Genomic DNA, 19,016 nt, shown 5'->3' with positions numbered 1-19,016 from the left:
TGATGCCGCCTGGAGGGCAGTACCTAACGGGTCACCCACAGCATTAATATTCATCCCGTGCTTGATCAGTGCTTCAACTACCAAGTGGGAACCACTATATGATGTCGGAATTTTCAGGGGAGCCTTATAACCATCGTGCCTTGGCTAGGCCGAATTTGGCCTTTTGAAGGATCTTGGCAGCCTTAACAGATTTGGCTATTACCTTATAAAGGATAGAGAGCGCAGCCAAATAAAGGCAAGCACTGCCTTAGAAGGTAATCGCGTATCATTGACGGGTAGTACAGATACCAGCCTCTCAGTGCATTTATCGGCATGGTAGATTCAAGTTTCTCTGTACCAGAGTTCAATGTGAGATATATTAAGACTAAATTTCATGTCAACCGTGAGTTATAGCTGCTGTGCAAGCCGGCCTTCAATATAACCGGACAGATGGGTAATAACACAACTTGACGCTTGAGATAAGATATGTCTCTTGCAAGTTGACATCGTGAGTTTGATGTAGTAGCTTTATTAGAGATAAAATTGTGTTAGGAGTCTTATTAAGATGTATACGCTGGGCATGACAACGCTCTAATTTTAAGACTATGGGAAAAACAGTGGTATGCAAAAGCAGAGTGGATCAATCATATGAATTGGAACACGGCGGCCTCAATTCAACATACTATGCCATGCGGTTGTGCATACTGGTATATATAACCGTCTGAGAGCATATTTAAGGTCATATCTTACTTGACTGTTGATCATTGATCCCCTTTTCATTGAATTAGCTCTCACTAGTATCTTGATCAATCATTGCTTACTGTAACAATAACAGCAGTATATTATGGGGGACCGTGACCGCTCACGTCAGATACCAAGGACTGAATGCTGTCCTCGATGCAACAAGCTATTTACCACGATGGGAATTAACCGCCATATGCAAGCTTGCCAACAGAAGGCTCCAACAATGCTTGCACAGAATGAATTTTCCAATCTTGCGGGTACACTTTACTCACAGCGTACGCCAATATTGCTTATCCATTCGCATAGAAAATGAGTACAAATGGTTCTTTATTATGTTCTAGAAAATAGTGCTTATAACTCCCTTCTCCAAAATACCTACTCTACAACCAATGCCGCATCCGTCAACATGCAACAAACCAATAATCCTGACAAGCGGGCCCTGTCAGCATACAACGAGCAGGATGACACACTATTGGTTAATTCCCAATCTGATGCAGAATCTGAGGCGCTGGAGGCTCCAGATCTTGAATCTATTCCTCGTGGCTCAATTCTTTCCATGCTCGATGCAATGTCTAGCGGTTATTCATCACACACAGTAGATGAAGTCCGAATACAGTACCATCCAAGCGCAAACAAATCTCCAAAGGTTGTTCCAACATCACAGTATGATCCACATTCCACACGACATGCTACTTCTGCTCTTCCAAAGCCAAACCATGATAAACCATGGCATCCTTTCGCTACACGACTGGATTTCGAGATTGCAGAGCTTGCATTAGACACTCATATGAACAAGAATCAAAAAGCTACGCTTCTAAACCTGATAAAAGAGTGCATTGCTAATCCGCACCTTTTTACAATAGAAAATGCTTCTGAGATGGATAAAACATGGGAATTTGCTAGAAGCTATCGTTCAAGCGGAGTAAGTACTGTGATTTTGTCAGAATAAAGAACATGTACTTATGCAGACACAACAGTTTGTTCGGAAGGAATTTGTGGTCCCGTACAAAAAGGAAGAAATTCAATACGAAGTATTTGTCCGGCCTCTACTTGATTGGTGCAGCGAGCTTGTTTTAAACCCAATTTCTCTTTCAAAATTTCACTGGAATGCAGAAAGACATTATAAAACAACCAATACACACAGTGAAAGACTAATTGGAGAACCATGGACAGCAGATACGTGGTGGAAAATTCAGGTACAATTACTTCTATATTCCCTTTTTACACACTCATAGAAGTTTAGGATCAACTTCCTCTAGGAGCGCTCCCCTTCTGTATTGTTCTATATGCAGACAAAACAAGGCTTTCAACATTTGGCACGGCCAAAGGATATCCGGTAATTGCTCGGTGTGCAAATATTCCTGCAAATGATCGAAATGGAGATGGGCTTGGAGGTGGTAGATTAGTTGGTTGGCTCCCGATTGTACGTTAATTCAATAAATCTGATTATCTGTGCTGTATGTAGCTCAGGTTTATGTAAATTATAGGTTGAGGAAGATTCAGGAGAGAGCGGAAAAACACTATTTATTAACTTCAAGCGTATTGTATGGCACAAAGGATTCTACGAGATTTTAGTGTCAATCCAACAGTATGCAACAACTGGTTTCCACATCAAATGTGCTGATGCAATATTGCGTTGGTTATTCTTTTTTGTTCTTATCATTTCTGCCGATTATGAGGAACAGTATGTGAATATTTCATTTAATCTCTTGGGCGCTAAAATAATTGTATATGGTGCCTATGTTTGGATTAGATGTGTCATTGCATTAACTCGTGGTGCAACAAGCAACTATCCCTGTCCTATATGCTTGGTGCCAAATGATGCTCTATCAAACCTTACTGCTTGTTATCCTATCCGATCAGCAGCCGGAATGGAAAGAATTCACTCTGAAGCCCAGAAACTCAATGCTAAAGACCGTGAAGAGCATCTAAAGAGGTATGGTCTACGAAATGTTGAGGTGCGTGATAATTTCTTGATATATATGGATGCCAAAACTGGTTTCTTAATTTTTCTGAATATTCACAGAATGTATTTTGGATGATGAATGGATCAGATGTATACCAAGCTCTATCCTGGGATCGATTACATGCCTACCATGGAGGACTATTTTCTGATCATTTATGGGTTGAATTTAAGAATGTGATTGAAGAGTCTACTACCACAAGAAAAGATGCTGAAATGGTTGACAACCAGTACGTCTAAAAATCAATTTCTTTGCATATTTCTTCAAATTAATATCTATGCATTTAGATTTGACTGCATACCTCGATGGAGCGGCCTCAATCACTTTTCATCTGTTATCAAAACAGGTGAATTTGCAGATGGAAGCAAATACGAAGATATGGCAAAGGTTAGTATAATTTTATGACAATACTACAAACTGAGCTTACTATTATCAATTTTTTTGGCTGCACAGTTAATAGTATTCGCATCACATAATGTCCTTGAAAAATCGGACAGAGGATACTGTCTGCTGCGTCTCATGCGGTCTTTTCTTGAACTAGACATGTATTCATCCTTAACTGTCCAAAGTGCAACTACATTGGCTGGAATTGAGCGAGAGCTAGGTATATTTAATTTAATTCTCAAGGTGTGTTTTCAGCCTGGATTTAGGGCGGCAAATTTGTTAAATTTTGTATACAGGAATATTCTGAGCTACATCCAGAAAAGAACTGGAACTTTCCAAAAAATCACTCGCACATTCACATGGTCCGGGACATTATGGCAAAGGGTGTTACACGCAATGCCAATACAAAGCCAAATGAGAAAGCACATGGGCTTTTGAAACTCTGGTACCGCTTCCACACAAACTTCAAGAATGTGGCGCCACAGGTGTTGTATTTTTAGTTAATATATGTTTTAAGTGCCGCTCACTTATACAGCTTCTCCAGATACTTAAAATGAATGAAGACGATCTCATTTCAATGATAATTCGCATGGATATTAACGCATTCGATGAAAACGAGGAGAATAAGGCGAGTGAAACGGACAATAATTCACTCCAAGACATTTCCGAGGAAGCTTCAGCAGTGAATTCAGGTTTGTATATGGCAAATATTATCTACCGTACAAGAACCATTCTAACAAGCTTCTAGATCAGTCTGTAGATGATACAGAACAGAGCCATGTGTCAATCGGATCCATAATGGATCCAGTTTCATTTGAAAGTATTGAAGAATCACACAAGGAGGATCATGCATTCCGACGTTTCCGAATTAAAACTGGAAAATGTCTTGCAAAAATCATCAATCAAACCATTCGGCTGAAGCCTGACAACATGGTATTATATATTCTACAGTAATTATAACGGACATTAATAGATTTTTCCACAGCTTGCACCATTCCAACTCGCTAGAATTCACTACCAGTCCATTATTAACTGGTCATTTGAGCGGGATATGGTTCGCGTTAGCGCAAGCTTCCACCACCAACCTCGCAATGACTATGTTCTAATTAAATCAGATACTAACAATTATTGCTTTGCACAGCTCCTCTTCATGTATTCGGTCTATGTTGACGATACACCTCATCATTTGGCACTCGTACTTCCATTTGACGAACCAATTGACCGAAGAACAGTTTTGGCACGCAAACGCGACAAGGATCTTCGCTTTTTGCGCGTCCGTGCCCGGAGGCGAACAAATTCAATTGTTATTGATCTACAACGGATAGTACGTGGAGGCTTGCTAGCTGCAGACTTTGGGCACGATGCAAATGAGTTTATTATCATAGACACAGCTGATCCAGACATGTGGTGGCGATTAAAGTTGATAACATTAAGTACACATGTACAAGTCTGATAAATTAAAATTCTAGTGGCTACTCATTTTGTAGAAGCTGTAAATTAAACTTCTAGGCTTATCTGAACTCAAATGAACTCATATCTACCCTATCTCTTATCGCATCCTGGAATTGTAAAGAAATTTATTCATTTGGTGAGGTCAGATGGTCATACTACCCAAAATACTTGAAGTCCACGTTGAGCGCTTAATATAATTCTCACACGTGATAGCTAGTGTGTGGCCTCATTGCAGGTTGACGAAATGTTCGTGTATCTCTGTCTATCCAAAATTCTACAAATGTAGAGCAGACAGTATGTTTCTATAGGCATTTTCTTCTTTCACACCCCGAGGAAAAATATCAACAAGCTTCTACTATGTCTACTGTATCTGCATCATCATCTATTGTTCCAAGTTCTGTTGCTGGAGAAGAGTCTATCTCTGGTGTACAATTTCGTCGTGCAACCTACGACGAGCTTCAATCTGTAAGTTAACCATCCATTATATTGTGTTGTATACAAATTTGAGCACTAACACTTGTTTGACAATGTTTAGCAGGTCAATAGCCAGCGCGAGACGATCCAGCTTCTAGAACTCAAAGTCAAAAGCCTTCAAGAGGAGCTAAGCAATGCAAAGCTTTCTCTTATTAAGCGGAAAAAGGTCTCTGCGAGTACTGTCAATGTTTCTGCAGAGCTGGCTCTTACCAAAGATCTCCATCGACTTGGAAAGTATCACGCCACTTTCTACCGCATTATAGTCCCCAAGGACTTCTTCGGGTCTCCAAGGCCATCGATTGACCCATTTGATGCAAAAAGGCGTTATTTAACCGCTGAAAATTCACGGCTGGCCAACATTGCTGAATTATACGAATGCATACCTGCAAAGTACCATTCCATTATCAGTGGAGATAATATGGATTTGGCAGTCTCAGCGGTACGTTATTTTTCAATGTTTTCAAGGTTTAAATCTTAGTATACATTGATTTTAGTTCTTAAAAGGCATCTCGGATCTTCGCTCCTCCGTATTGAACAAGCTACGCGGGGTTGCTCCAACTATTTTCCCAACCATTCCAGCGACTGTTTTTCTCTTGTGCTCATCATCTCGTCCATCTAATCTCCCCGTTAAACACCTCAGCGAACACACAGAGGTACAACGATTGCTCGCCGTATCTCGTATCAAGGACCCCACAACCAATGAATGGAAGCTATCCTATTCAAATCCTCATCTCGAAGCATTCCCGCCTCTTCTTTACGCACATGCAGACATTCAAAATGCGCTTGGACTGTTTAAAGCCGATGAGCTCATTCGGGTATGCTTTATATTACAACTTTTAAACAAACTATTTGTACTTACTACTCATACAAGATTGGCCGAACCATTATTGTGGGACCATCTGCATTGAAAAGTGATGAAGTACGCCGCTCTCGTGATGACAGTCCCTATGCGCATATGGATAATCGCCAAAATCGCACAACTCCAGGCTTAATTGCATGGTGCGCTACATGTGTAAGTAACAAATTGACAATTTTACATTTGATTGACGCCCTACTGAATATATTGTCAAATCTTTTTCAGGCAATTTACATGTTATCGGACGATATTGAGTTTACAAGCAGCGGAGTAGGATCTCGGACTGGAAGACGATATCTGGACCACTTTGATATGTACAAGCGCTATCTCATCACACAGTACAAATCCCTTACATCGCTTTTTTCATTCTGGGACACATCATTATTTCCCCATTCGCAAACAGCACCGTCAACTCTGCTTGCCCCACAGCCAACTGTAATCATATCAACAGGATTAGTGCCAGCCCCCGATGATCCATTGCAGCATGTGATCAATAACTTCAATCGCCAGTCTACAATTGACTTGGAGGCACCCGTTCAAACACAGGACGACAATTTGGGTGATAAAACTGACTCGGACATCGAATACTTTGGTCCCCCTGCATCTCAGGTCTCACAAGTGTCCCACATCGGGCATATTATTCATCCAGAAGCCGAACTCGACAATTCGGACAATTCGGATTCAGATGGCGCCCATGCACCAATCACAAACAATCCGGGTACATTACCATCTTACTCCACTCTCCCTGCTGCTGTAGAATTGCCGAGTATCTCCACCTCATTCCAGGACCACTCTGGTCCTTCAAATCCATCGTCAAACACTGCACCAGTTACCGCAAACACGCCACAACAAGTGGCACATGTTTCTATTCCACAGAAGCCTGTCCGTTCGAGGAAGAAGAAAGCCGTCACACCTCTTCAACAAGATGCAACTATTGTTCCAACAAGGGCCCGCAGTACTCGTGCTAGCTCTCGAAGCAATGCACCAAAGTGATTCTTGGTATAGTGGTTTATTTGTCTTTTGATGTCTCATTCACATTTGTACCGTTGTTATGCATTAAAAAAAAACTTACTCTTCTTTCGCTATCCAACCATGGGTTGCTTCATTGTTCCCTTTTTGTTGGTCTATGCATCTGTTTTCGCCTACCGAGTGAAGTTTGATTGATAGATGTATTTACCACTCCATTCATTATGTAGACACTTACAACGGATACAACCTGTGTATATTAACATTCCTTTATATTCACATTCTTTTTCCTCTGCATCCGATGCACTCATTTACACTGCAAGGTCCTCAGTTCACGTTTCGATTGCGAAAACGGTGGCAAATCTTCTTCCCATCAGTTCGCGGATTATCTCAGAGATAAGATAATACCAATGTGGTATGATCAGATCACTTTACGAATTAGAAATTCCCTCATGGTATAGTGGTTATGGCTTCTGTCTTGTAAGGTGCGGTGAGTGTTCAATCCCCGGTGAGTGCGTCTTTCGTCTGGTAAGGTAAGTCTGTCATGGTAAGATAGTAAAGGCTAGTGTCTAAATTGTAAGAGCATTGAACATAAGGTAAGTCTCCCTTAGGCCGTCTACTTCATCGTTATCTTTGCATCGCTATCTAATGTCATTTCTTGCCTTGTAAGACTTGGTTAACTTATCATCCTTATGTACCTTCAAATGCACAAAAACCCTTAAAATGTATTATAATGCTTCTATCTTATAACACAGACTGTCCTTAGTAAGACAACCTTTCAAATACGAAGGCATCATAAGGCCGCCGGCATCTTTCCGGCCTTGCGGACCTTAAAAGGCGGTTCTGAAATTTCCGACAGACGCCATCTGGAGTGCGGTGCCATATTTGCCAATGACATTGAAATCCGCGCCGTATTGCAGGAGTACTTCAACCACCGAATTATGACCCACAAATGATGCCACATGAAGTGCAGTGCCGAGCTCGCCATAGATAGCATTGACATTCGCACCGTGCTGCAGCAGGGCTTCAACCACTGAATTATGACCTTTAGACGATGCAGCATGGAGTGCAGTGCCAAACTCGCCACAGACAACATTGACTTCCGCACCATGCTGCAGCAGTGCTTCGACAACCGAGTGGCGACCCCAACGAGACGCTACCTGGAGCGGAGTGCCGAGCTTGCCACATACAACATTGACATCTGCGCCGTATTGCAGGAGTACTTCAACAACCAGATTATGACCCTCAGACGATGCGGCATGGAGTGCAGTGCCGAACTTGTCACATACAATATTGACATCTGCACCGTGTTGCAGCAAGGCTTCAACCACTGAATTATGACCCTCAGACGATGCAGCATGGAGTGCAGTGTTAAATAAGCCGCCCACAGCGTTGATATCTGCTCCGAGCTTGAGTAGTGCTCCAACCAATGATTGATGACCCCCATATGCTGCCGCCTGTAGCGCTGTGTTGAACGCACCACCCACAATATTCACATCCGAGCCGTGCTTCAGTAGTGCTTCAACCACAGGGTAAGAGCCCCCAATTGACATTGCCTGGAGTGCAGCCTTGCCAAAATCACCATGCACAAGGTTGACATCCGTGCCATGCTGCAGAAGTGTTTTGCTAGATGATTGATTGTCCCTACATGGGTCTTCCATGAGGTCCGAGGACCGCATATTATGATACTTTGGTCTGTATGATGCCGCCTGAAGCGCAGTTCCGTACATTCCTCCCACAGCATTGACATCTGCTCCGTGCTGCAGGAGTGTTTTAATCACCGAGGTACATCCAGAAACAGATGCCGCCTGGAGTGCAGTGGCGAACTTGCCGCCCATAGTATTGACATCCGCTCCGTGCTGCAGGAGTAATTCAACCACTGTATCTTTTCCAACAGATGATGCTATCTGGATCGAAGTGCCGGAATTGCCACCCACACCCCAGATTTCTGTGCTGCGCTGCGTGCGTGCTTCATCTAGCGATTGTAAAAATGCCTGGCGCGCAGAGACATAATTTTCCCCCACAGCATTGTTATCCGCTCCATACTTGAGTAATTTCTTGACCAATGATTGATTGGCCCCATATAAGTCTCCCATGGTGTGCAAGCTACCGCTACCAATATACGTTGGTATATACGACGCCGCCTGAAGCGCGGTTCCATATTTGCCGCCCACAGCATTGACATCTGCTCCATGCTTGAGGAGTGCCTCAATCACTGATCCATGGCCTGTACATGCTGCCGCCTGGAGTGCGGTGCCATAGACACCACCTATAGCAGCATTCACATATGCTCCGTGCTTGAGGAGTGTCTCAATCATCGAATTATAACCACGAAAAGATGCTGCCTGGAGCGCAGTGCCATAGTAGCCGCTCACAACATTTACATCTGCGCCGTGCTTGACCAGCGCTTCAACCAATGATTGATGGCCCCCGTATGCTGCCGCTTGGAGTGCAGTGCCGAACTTGCCACCCACAGCATTAACATCGGCGCCGTGCAGCAGGAGTGTTTCAACCACCAATTCTTTTCCTGCTGATGATGCTACCTGGAGGGCAGTACCAAACCCGCCACACACACCATTGAAATGTGCGCCGTACGTGAGCAACGCTTCAACCGATGATATAAGTCCCCCAGTTGCTGCTGCCTCGGGCACAATGCCCAACTTGCCGTCTATAGCATGGACATCGGCTCCGGACTGTAGGAGAGCTTTAACCACCGAATTATGACCCGCAGATGATGCCGCATGGAGCGCAGAGCCGTACTCGCCACCAACAACATTTACATCCGCTCCGTACTCGAGAAGCTCTCTAACGACTGATTGATGGCCCGCATACGATGCCGCCTGGAGCGCAGTGCCGAACTTGCCACCGACAGCATTGATATCCGCGCCGTGCTTAAGGAGTGCTGCAACAACCGATTTATTACCTGAAACAGATGCCGCCTGGAGTGCAGTGCCGTACATGCCACCCACAGCATTGACATCCCAGCCTGTGCTGCCTTTTATTGAATGATCCTTAGCGACATGATGCTTAGTGGCTGATGCTGCCTGCTGCCTTTCTCCGTCGGGATATATGCCTGTGTTTTTGTTACCTACTTCTCCCAATAGGTTTTCAATGACTGCCGGAATTCCTAGTATCGATGCCCAATGCAATGCCCTGGCAACCACTGTGTTGGGATTCCAACGTGGCGATTCTTCCGAGGTGAGTTCGAGTATGGTTTCGCTAACTAACCCTGGAATCCCAATACTTAAGAGACGCGCGACGAGCTTGCAGATGACGGCGTCCCTTTCTACCCCTTCTGAATCATACTGGACATGTCGGACCCACGTCAGTGCCGCATAATTTCTTAGCGGGAACGCAGGGGAGAACGGGTCGTTGCTAATGGAGTACATCTCCAAAAGATAGGAGAGTAACGTTTTCGATATATCAATGTGAGCGGCGGTCTCGACCAAACGAAATGTGTCTTGAACTCGGCAAGAGATGAGATATTCTTTGACTGAAAAATGAGACAATTTGATATAACCCGCTTCAACCCACCTGGGTAAGTCCAATTTTTATGTATATCCGAAAGAACAAGGACTCACGCGAATACCAAGAATCTTTTGCCACTACAACGAGTCCCCCACATAGCACCAGGATGTCAGAGAGGTCGGCATACCGCTTGTTTGGATTAAAAACAGTCTGATCATCCGAGGAGAATTCGATTGTAATAATCTCCGCCAGTTCATCAAGTCGTATGGCTTCCATCGAGAATGCAAGGAACTGTAGAAATTTCCGAAGATCCAAAGCGTCTTCAGATTTGCATTTAAACAGAATCCGTGCATATATCTCGTTCAAACCATCTGGCAACTCGGTCAACGCCTTCTCCAACTTGGCCAAGCTTGAACACTGTTCCAATTCGGCCACCATCAGCGCAGTGTATCGAAACCTGTGACCATAATCAGTATCACTGTACAATAATCACGATCCATATTGTGGAGCTTACGATCCATCAGCACGATCCCGTAATCGTCTCTCTACGTCACCCCGAATTGTTTCATTGAATCGCTGAAGTTTGGACGATTTGATTCTCTCGCTGATATACCCCTCAATATCTTTGTTTGCAGGATTTACGACGTCAACATGGTCACCAGCGAGATTGTGAAAAACGTCGGTGATGTCTACCTCACGTCGACTTGTAATCAGCAGATGAATATTAGTTTGCGTTTGTGCATGAGCGAGGAGTTTCCGGACCCAATCGAGAGTTCGTTCCCGATCTGAGCATTCATCCAGAGCGTCAAGGACAATAAAAACACGCTCGAATCCTACCAGAATCTGTTGCAATGCATCCTCGAGTTGATCATCCAATGGCTGCAAAGAACCGCAATCTGTATAAAGGTCAACCATTTGTTGTGGAATCCCTCCATGGCGGGAGTCGCATAGTTGGTAGGCCAGTGATCGTATAAATTTCATATGGAGCTGGGAATCTGTCTGGCCGTCACGGGCGTCAAAGAAGAAATGGGCAACACCAGTCGACGAGTTGGGCTTTGGCAGTTTATCGATGATCGAGGACCTGTGCAACTCGTAAATCTAGGTTATAGATCATCCAAGAAACTCGACGCGTACATCAAGATCGTCTTCCCACTTCCCGCTGTTGAAGATTAGTCTTACGTTCAAGATTACAGAACAAGAATGCTCACCCTTTCCGTGTACCCAGATGAAACCAGGCTTATGTAACCATCGTCCGAATCTCTCGTCCTCGAGAAACCAGGAACATGTCTGTTGGTGGCGTTTCCCATGAGCTTCGTTATAGTTTTTGGAGATGTCGATTGGGCGGTCGGATGGCCACAGCCATTTGAAAAATTTTTCCGCTTCAGTACATGACGTTTAATGCTGGTCTCAGACACGAATCAATAACAGCAGTAAAAACTGGATACCTATGGCATCGTCCTTCAGCTTGCGGACCTCGGTCTTGATGTTTTTTATAGCATCCTCTAATTCCCCAACAATGTTGAACGAAAACGTTCATAAGACATAAAACACACATACGACTTTCTTTTACAGTTTTGTTCGTCTCAAGCTGCACGCGTTCGTAGAACCTATCCTTGAGAGCTAAACACCTGCTTTGGCATGCCTCAATGCGCTCGCTCATACTCCCAGCACCTAATTTCAATGTCCTTACTGCATAAATAGGTCAGTCTGATTGACATCACAAGACATAGGTCAATTACCGGCGAAGGACGATCGAGTATACTCGTGGACGAGTGATGCAACCTGTATGCTTTGCAGGCCAATTTCTTTGATGATGTCGACCGCGTCTGGTATTCTCGGCAAATCCAGTTTCTCATTCGCAGTAGCGAGCATTTCGCGCAAAGTTTCAGCCAGCTCTCGGATTGATTGGTCCTTGATTTCCGTGTCCTGTGTCGCCTGTTGTGAAGATGGATTAGTTTGCGTATCTTGTGGATATGAAGCATCATACATCGTAGACCCTTGAAATGACGGTCCATGATATCTTCAGTATTGGATTTGCCTAATTTAAAGCTGAATAATATAATATTTTGCTGAACACGAGTCACTCACATCAGCCACAATGTCCATCAAAGTCCTCGTATTCTGCAGGATAGGTCCAAGAACCGACATCACACGGGTGCTGAAGCCTTCAGTGCCTTTCAGATTGGCCACATCGCATTCTACTTTCTTCATGAAATCCGAGATGAATTCATCGCCTGCCGGGAGCAGAGAAAGAGTTATGTTCATCTGTGCAATTGTCCCTCCTTTTTTATTTTTCAACGCGATCGACTGGGAATCTATACGAGGCATTCCTTAATTGCATTTCCTAATTGCGACGAATAAGATACATACCATTGTCAAGCAATTGCTCAATTCGTCCCTCAAAGTGTGTGACTTGTATCTTGGTCAGCGGCACCTTGTCTATTCGCCAACCAAATCCCCGGTGGAGTTTAACTCTAATTACTGATGACGCGGAAAAGTTTCTGGGATGGTATTAAGCGACGGAGCAAGACAAACATTTGTAGCCAAGCTCACATTTTGGTCTCCGAGCCGTATTCCCAGGAAAGCATTTGAGAAATAGGCTTGCGTTTATTTGATTTAAATACTTTGCAGTTGTCGACATAGATTTTAAACCAGTAGAAGGATCGTATCCTGGTTTTGTCAAATAGTTCGCCTGTCACTTTGATGTCTACATAGCAGATAAAAATAAGGACTTTTCTCTCTCTGTATGGTCCTCGCTCTCTTACTGGATAGGATTGCACTGAGTAGCAACTGTTTGTCGGTGGTCATGGTCGTAGTGTATAGAAATGCAGAGGTCGAAGAGGAGGGAGTATAATGAGGATGCAAGTCGCAAGCGAGCTGAAGGTCATGAGAATGCCTCATGGCGGTATCGTTCCATTCATTTCACTTCTGTCTGTTTCCACTATTTTTATTCCTCGTTCCAACGACCTCGTTGCAGTGCCGAACAGAGCTGAAATTGAGAACTGTCAGTAAAGCCTGCCGTTTGTTGTCAACAGGACATGAAGGGACTCTTTCCATGTTGTTCAAGTTTATGAAGACATGCAAAGGGAAAGAAATGTGGATCTTCACAGCTGGCGACATCCGAGGCACACATTTCGATTTTCTCCTCAGGGCTCTTTCGGTGCCACGTACGCTTTCCGCGTAGCCGATGGATAGATATCTAGGAAGCTCCCCAATCAGAAAATTACAATGTACAGTTCAATTCGCACTAAAAATAGTCATTATACAATCCTACGATCGGTCATCGTTCGCACAATGCAGCCTACACCCGCTACTTCAGTCAACTAGAGAGAAATCGTTAATGCCAACAGACACGAATCAAACATTAATGAACTCACCTTTTCATGCCACCCCAACAAAACGCTCCCGCTGATGTCCCCCCAGCCCGGCATCGCCATTCCTTTGTAGAGATACTTCATCAGGGTATCTTGGGTATCCATCGACAGTGCCTTGATGACTCCTGGAATATCGGCGGATTTCGTGGTGTTGAGAATAGTCAGCAAGGTTTGGAGAGTGATGATCTTCAAGAATAGATGAGTGCCTTCTTATGTAGAATCGAAACACGAACTCACCTTGGCATCGTCAATGTTTGGTCCGTACGGGGCGTTGTCGAGGATGATGGTCAGAGCGCCTGGAATATCGTTCCTGACACGAAACCGTTAGTATCTATAAGCGCTCGTCAACTCCACACAAGCAGCTGCGGCGCAGCAAAATGCACGGCATTCTGATATCTGCATTCAAAGACAGAAACCTACTTTGCTAGCAAACTCCTAACATGCCCTGCTCTCTGTTTCGCATCCTCAAGCACTTCTGCAGGATCGCGTGGATCTGCCTCGTACAGCTCCGATTCTTGAAGCACATCTTCATCGTAGATATCGATATCAATCTTTCGGAATGCGGTATCCATTGATGTTCAACAGCTGGGCGCTGAATGATTGGTGAATAGGTGATGGTATTGGAAAGTCGCGTCAACTCGACGACCTTGGGCCACTGGTCTTATTTGTTTATATTATCAAAGCCAGATCTGAGTCAATACTATCCGCCGAGTGATGGCCGGACAATGTTCACGTACAGGCGGACTTTCAATCTCGGCTCCAAAAACACGGCACGATCGACTACCCGCAGATGCTGTAAGTTGAACAAACAGCTATTCTTTTACAAGTTTTGTAAGTTCAGCTGTAAGTTCGACATACATGGAAATTATTTGAGTGTAAGTCATGATGTATGTCAAACTTACTCAAATAATTTCCATGTATGTCGAACTTACAGCTGAACTTACATAAAACTTGTAAAAGAACAACTGTTTGTTCAATAAGGTGCGATGCCCTACGCCTGACCGCTTTTTTCCGGCCAGAATGGTCCAGTGCGTCATAACGGATTTGGTCAAACTCACAGTCCCTCAGACTAAATCTATCTTTACATAATAGAAATGAGAACGTATACGGGTTGTAGGGCCCCTATTGAACCCCTATCACATCATGATCTTGATTTGTTCGTTATGCTCGCAGTTACAGGTATACGCTGTTGTTACAGAGCTGCCCCATACCCCAGCAGGCGTCCATTGGCATCGGGGAGCGGGCTCTGCGCGATAATGGTTCCGCAAGAAGCATAGTCAGGTGGAGCAACTAGACTCTTCCAACAGCTATGTATCTGGCAGAATGGCGCGACAGTGCACAAAATTACTCAATACGTGTGATGTTCAGGTTCATACACCTGTTTTATATACTTCCATTCACACATATCAGTTGATTTGTGCCCCAAAAATGTCGATTGAAATAGCCCTGTCGTGGGGCCTTTGATTCGGCCCCACAGAATCTCGTCGTCATGCTGGCGACGAGGTTATTGTACATACTTGCTGGTGCCATCCTTTGTTTAACAAAGCTCGACATTTAGTGTACGGGAAAATGTGGACAAAGATACTGCGTACATGCGAGCTATTCTATGGTCAATGTTGTGCCCTAGAAATCAGAGTTGTATGTCATTTCTACAGTTAAAAATAGCCTACTGCTCCCCAGGAATATTGATCGGCGGCATTTTGCATCACCGTTCAACTTCATTGGATTGTTGATGTGGAAAGAATTCATTACTTTACCGAGAGCTTGACGCAATGTTAGACGTCATGTGAATAGCACTTTTAGAAAGCATATAAAATACAATCATTCGAATTGGAGGTCTTTATTCCTGCCTCTTTGTTCGCAGTCACATACCCAAAACAAATTTACAGCAACACACGATGAGGTTCTCCATTACCATCCTTTCCCTCTTTGCAATTGCTGCATATGCGCAGACATCGACTTCTCCTGGATCTGCCGCACCCACTGGTAGTGCTTCCTCCGCTGCAGCGAGGTATTTATCTACATAGATGTCTTGATATTATAATTGCAACCTGAACCTTTCTTGTCCAGCGCTCAATCGTCTTCCGTTTCCTCGGTATCCGCCTCGGCTTCATCTGCATTGGCATCCGTCAGCGATGCCGCATCTAACGCAACATCTTCCGTCAGCGCGTCAGCCAGCTCTGCCTCTGCAAGCATTTCGGGTGCCGCTGCCAACCAAACCTCGACGGATAGCGCAGCTGCGCCATCTAGTACTGGCGCTGCTTTGGCCAACGGCGCGCACGGCGTGGCTGCTCTCGTTGTTGCAGGAGTCCTTGCCGCCCTCGTCTAATACCCCATTTGGAATACGAACCCACAAGCCACCACTGCACACGTCCGAGTCGTCACCGCGCAAAATCCACATTCTTAGCGCACACAATCCTTAATGGACTCGTATTTTATGTACTTTCATTCATTTCCTTTATTTTATTTCTCGACACATAGACAATGCTAGCGACGGACTCCATTCTTTAAAAATTTTGATAGTTACCCGCTTTGTGATGTTGTCGGTGGAGCATTTCGGTTACCAAGTGACATCAGTTATATACCTTTTGGCATAAGTTAGATGCACTCCCCATTGCTTTTAGAACCTCGCAACCGAATGAACGATCGGCCTGACCTTTCACCCTTGTTACCTTGTCCGCAGTTCCGCAGGCATCGCATTCGTACCCGTGATTTTTCTGCCAAGGGCACCCCGATTCTATTTATAGGTATAAAGTTTAACGCCCACAGAAAATCCCTTGCTCGCAATGAAAATGATATACTCTATGGTTTCGAGTCATTGGAGTGTTATTGTTAATTGAATATAGTCAAAGATGTTAGAGCTCGATGGAAGATATCTCCCAGTAATGCTACTGTATTTCTTCAAAGTCGACGTCTATGCTTTAGTTTTGAAGTCGACCAGCAGAAATGTTCCCAAAATAGATTAGACACTTGGCGCGGTCAAACCTACTTGTCATTTTCTTGGGTATGTAGTCATGTCTAAGGTCACGTCTGCGTCCTAACGTATGCTCGATCTGAGACGACAAAATTTCAAAATCTCCTATGTTCTTCGTGTGTATAAAGATGGGCATGCAGTCGCACAAATTCTGCACAAATCGCACAACTTACCTACTCACCCCACTTCCTGAACGCAAACACATTACTGTCCACCAACGTTTGCCACATCAATAACCTCCTACAATAAACACCACCACCACAACCACACCACATTAGCTCCATCATGAAGTTCACCGTCTTCTCTGTGGTTCTCTTCGCCCTGTCCGCCGGCGCACAGGTCACCACCACCGTTCAGCCCAGTGACACAGCTACTGATACCACAACCGGCGCATCGTACGTGGTCCTACTATTTAATTCCCTTACTAATGTGATACCGTACTGACTTATCCTTCGTCATTGTCAGGAGCACCGACACCGGATCCAGCAGCAGCGGTTCGAGCAGCGCCTCTTCCATGTCGTCCATGTCGTCGCAAGCATCGTCATCAGCTTCGTCCGCCAGCTCGTCAGCAGCTTCCGGCGCCAGCTCCGCCCTGAGCTCCGCGACGTCCATCTTCTCGAGTATTGCATCTGCTGCCAGCACGGCTGTGAGCCCCTCGGGTACGGGCGCAAATGCAGCGTCGCTGAATGGGAACGGCGCACAGGGAGTTGCTGTCGGCGTCCTTGCTGGAATCCTCGCGGCCGTTGTTTAAGAGCGGGTGTGCTTTTCAGCACCGGGAAATATAATATCGAGATTAAATATTTGGTTTTAGGTCGAGGTGTATAATTTGGGAGAACGTTGAGAGAACTGTCGGATTGGGTTTTACGTTTTTCACATTTGTATCAACAGAATATATCAATAGGATGCTTTGTAAATCAGGATGTATTGGAAAATTTTGTGAGATTTATATAAAGCTCACTTTACTCTGGCGTTTGCTTCAATTCCATTACTCAACCACATTGTGCACTACATTGAAATCATGAACAAATTGTCTGTCTGTAAAACAGATCTGACATTTCAGAATCATCCTACATGATGTGTCTCCTATAATGTTCAGGGTATGCTCTTACTCCTGTATATGACCCGTCACGGTCTCAGAATCCTTAAATCAAAACAAGCTAAAATCCCTATATTTTAATATTGGTTACTGACTAACATATGGTCCGTTCCCAGTCATTGTATTGACTGTAGGCGCCACGCAATCGCGGCATGAGAGAAACAGTCAATAACAATGTAATTGCGTATATCGAACAATCAAATATAGATTCTCCTAAACAGACCGATAACAATTTTCATCCAAAGCTCAACATATCAGCTTGAGGCGACAGAAAGCTAAGTATAGGAAAGAAAACATGAGATAATTCTGAGCATGATTTCATGTCAATCTGGATGTAACGGGGATAACACCGGCCATACTTTGAACAATGTAAAAATAACAAAGAGCGTGATGATTGCACTCCCAAACGTCTGTGACAATGCAGAAACATCTCTGCGTTCATAATTGATAAAGTTTACTGAAGGACTGCAAGGAAGATAAGAGAAGGAGTGTGTTAAGCAAAGATACAGCCGGATCATCTGGAACGATGTCGTAACCCATGGTCAATGGGAGGGAATGACTGTCCAGATTGGCTGCATATGCTGATTGAGTTTAGTTTATAGCACCCTGGGATCCGCACACATAACATCCTACAAAAGAACTCCTAAGCAATGTTTCCTGTCCTATGACTGCGGCAGGCGCGGAAGTAGCGGTGTACTAGGGCCTATGCTAATTAAGCGCGCATCGGCGCTCATGCTCAGGGGCAGTGGGACGATAAGGCGATTGCGTGTGTACAATTATCAACCAGACGTTCATTTTCATTACTGATTCGTTTTACCCACATTCTTGTGACCCTTTTCTTTCCAAACTTGGATTATAAGCTCGAGAAGATATTATATATCATTATTCTTGTTTCCGGTGGACAAAAAACTATGCAGAAATGAGCAAAACAAATGTGACTCAAAAGTGAACGCCATCAGCGCCATCAAGAAAAGAAGGAGTGGGCGGTATAATTGTGCAGTCAACAGGCCATATCGGAGTCAGAGTTATTTCTGAACGAATCAGCGGTGAGAACGCATGTCTGCCAGGTCCTGGTTGATAATAGTATTTACTCAATGGGCATTTGAAATACGCCGATTCAGATGGAGTACTGATCATTGATTCTACTTCGTGCTAAGATAATCAGTGATATATGCATACATTAAGCTTTATGCATTGCTTTACTGAAAGTGCCATCTACTGATCCACATTCCTTGTTCTTATCCCTACGTTCGGCAATTTTCGGGTTAACCATTATGTAAGATGT

General features: G+C 44.3%; 5 protein-coding genes across 5 annotated transcripts; 3 read left to right on the top strand and 2 right to left on the bottom strand.

Moving 5' to 3' along the window:
* Window positions 1-898: 898 nt before the first annotated feature.
* JR316_0011083 (uncharacterized protein) lies at window positions 899-6,846 on the top strand (the record flags this gene model as incomplete). The annotated part of the gene is made up of 20 exons (XM_047896746.1): window positions 899-998; window positions 1,065-1,645; window positions 1,692-1,754; window positions 1,967-2,146; window positions 2,211-2,407; window positions 2,477-2,681; window positions 2,750-2,916; window positions 2,975-3,074; window positions 3,141-3,314; window positions 3,368-3,556; window positions 3,616-3,763; window positions 3,820-4,004; window positions 4,057-4,125; window positions 4,213-4,395; window positions 4,741-4,769; window positions 4,832-4,988; window positions 5,062-5,436; window positions 5,492-5,812; window positions 5,869-6,009; window positions 6,079-6,846. The coding sequence occupies 20 exons, from the start codon at window positions 899-901 to the stop codon at window positions 6,844-6,846; spliced, it is 4,332 nt and encodes a 1,443-aa protein (XP_047744791.1).
* An 803-nt stretch (window positions 6,847-7,649) lies between these two features.
* JR316_0011082 (Vegetative incompatibility protein HET-E-1) lies at window positions 7,650-13,095 on the bottom strand (the record flags this gene model as incomplete). Its single annotated transcript, XM_047896745.1, has 13 exons — window positions 7,650-10,312; window positions 10,401-10,744; window positions 10,802-11,368; window positions 11,422-11,446; window positions 11,496-11,666; window positions 11,733-11,789; window positions 11,845-11,976; window positions 12,027-12,222; window positions 12,275-12,325; window positions 12,376-12,602; window positions 12,658-12,788; window positions 12,841-12,994; window positions 13,053-13,095. The coding sequence occupies 13 exons, from the start codon at window positions 13,093-13,095 to the stop codon at window positions 7,650-7,652; spliced, it is 4,761 nt and encodes a 1,586-aa protein (XP_047744790.1).
* Window positions 13,096-13,547: 452 nt separating this feature from the next.
* Window positions 13,548-14,233, bottom strand: JR316_0011081 (Actin-related protein 2/3 complex subunit 5; the record flags this gene model as incomplete). Its single annotated transcript, XM_047896744.1, has 4 exons — window positions 13,548-13,610; window positions 13,665-13,847; window positions 13,899-13,971; window positions 14,082-14,233. The coding sequence occupies 4 exons, from the start codon at window positions 14,231-14,233 to the stop codon at window positions 13,548-13,550; spliced, it is 471 nt and encodes a 156-aa protein (XP_047744789.1).
* A 1,326-nt stretch (window positions 14,234-15,559) lies between these two features.
* JR316_0011080 (uncharacterized protein) lies at window positions 15,560-15,990 on the top strand (the record flags this gene model as incomplete). Its single annotated transcript, XM_047896743.1, has 2 exons — window positions 15,560-15,672; window positions 15,732-15,990. The coding sequence occupies 2 exons, from the start codon at window positions 15,560-15,562 to the stop codon at window positions 15,988-15,990; spliced, it is 372 nt and encodes a 123-aa protein (XP_047744788.1).
* A 930-nt stretch (window positions 15,991-16,920) lies between these two features.
* Window positions 16,921-17,386, top strand: JR316_0011079 (uncharacterized protein; the record flags this gene model as incomplete). The annotated part of the gene is made up of 2 exons (XM_047896742.1): window positions 16,921-17,030; window positions 17,101-17,386. 2 exons carry the CDS (start codon window positions 16,921-16,923, stop codon window positions 17,384-17,386), a joined length of 396 nt encoding a protein of 131 aa, XP_047744787.1.
* Window positions 17,387-19,016: the final 1,630 nt, after the last annotated feature.

This window comes from Psilocybe cubensis, chromosome 10 (assembly GCF_017499595.1).
Source record: "Psilocybe cubensis strain MGC-MH-2018 chromosome 10, whole genome shotgun sequence".
Taxonomy (NCBI): domain Eukaryota; kingdom Fungi; phylum Basidiomycota; class Agaricomycetes; order Agaricales; family Agrocybaceae; genus Psilocybe; species Psilocybe cubensis.
This window is presented reverse-complemented; position numbering and strand designations above follow the sequence as displayed.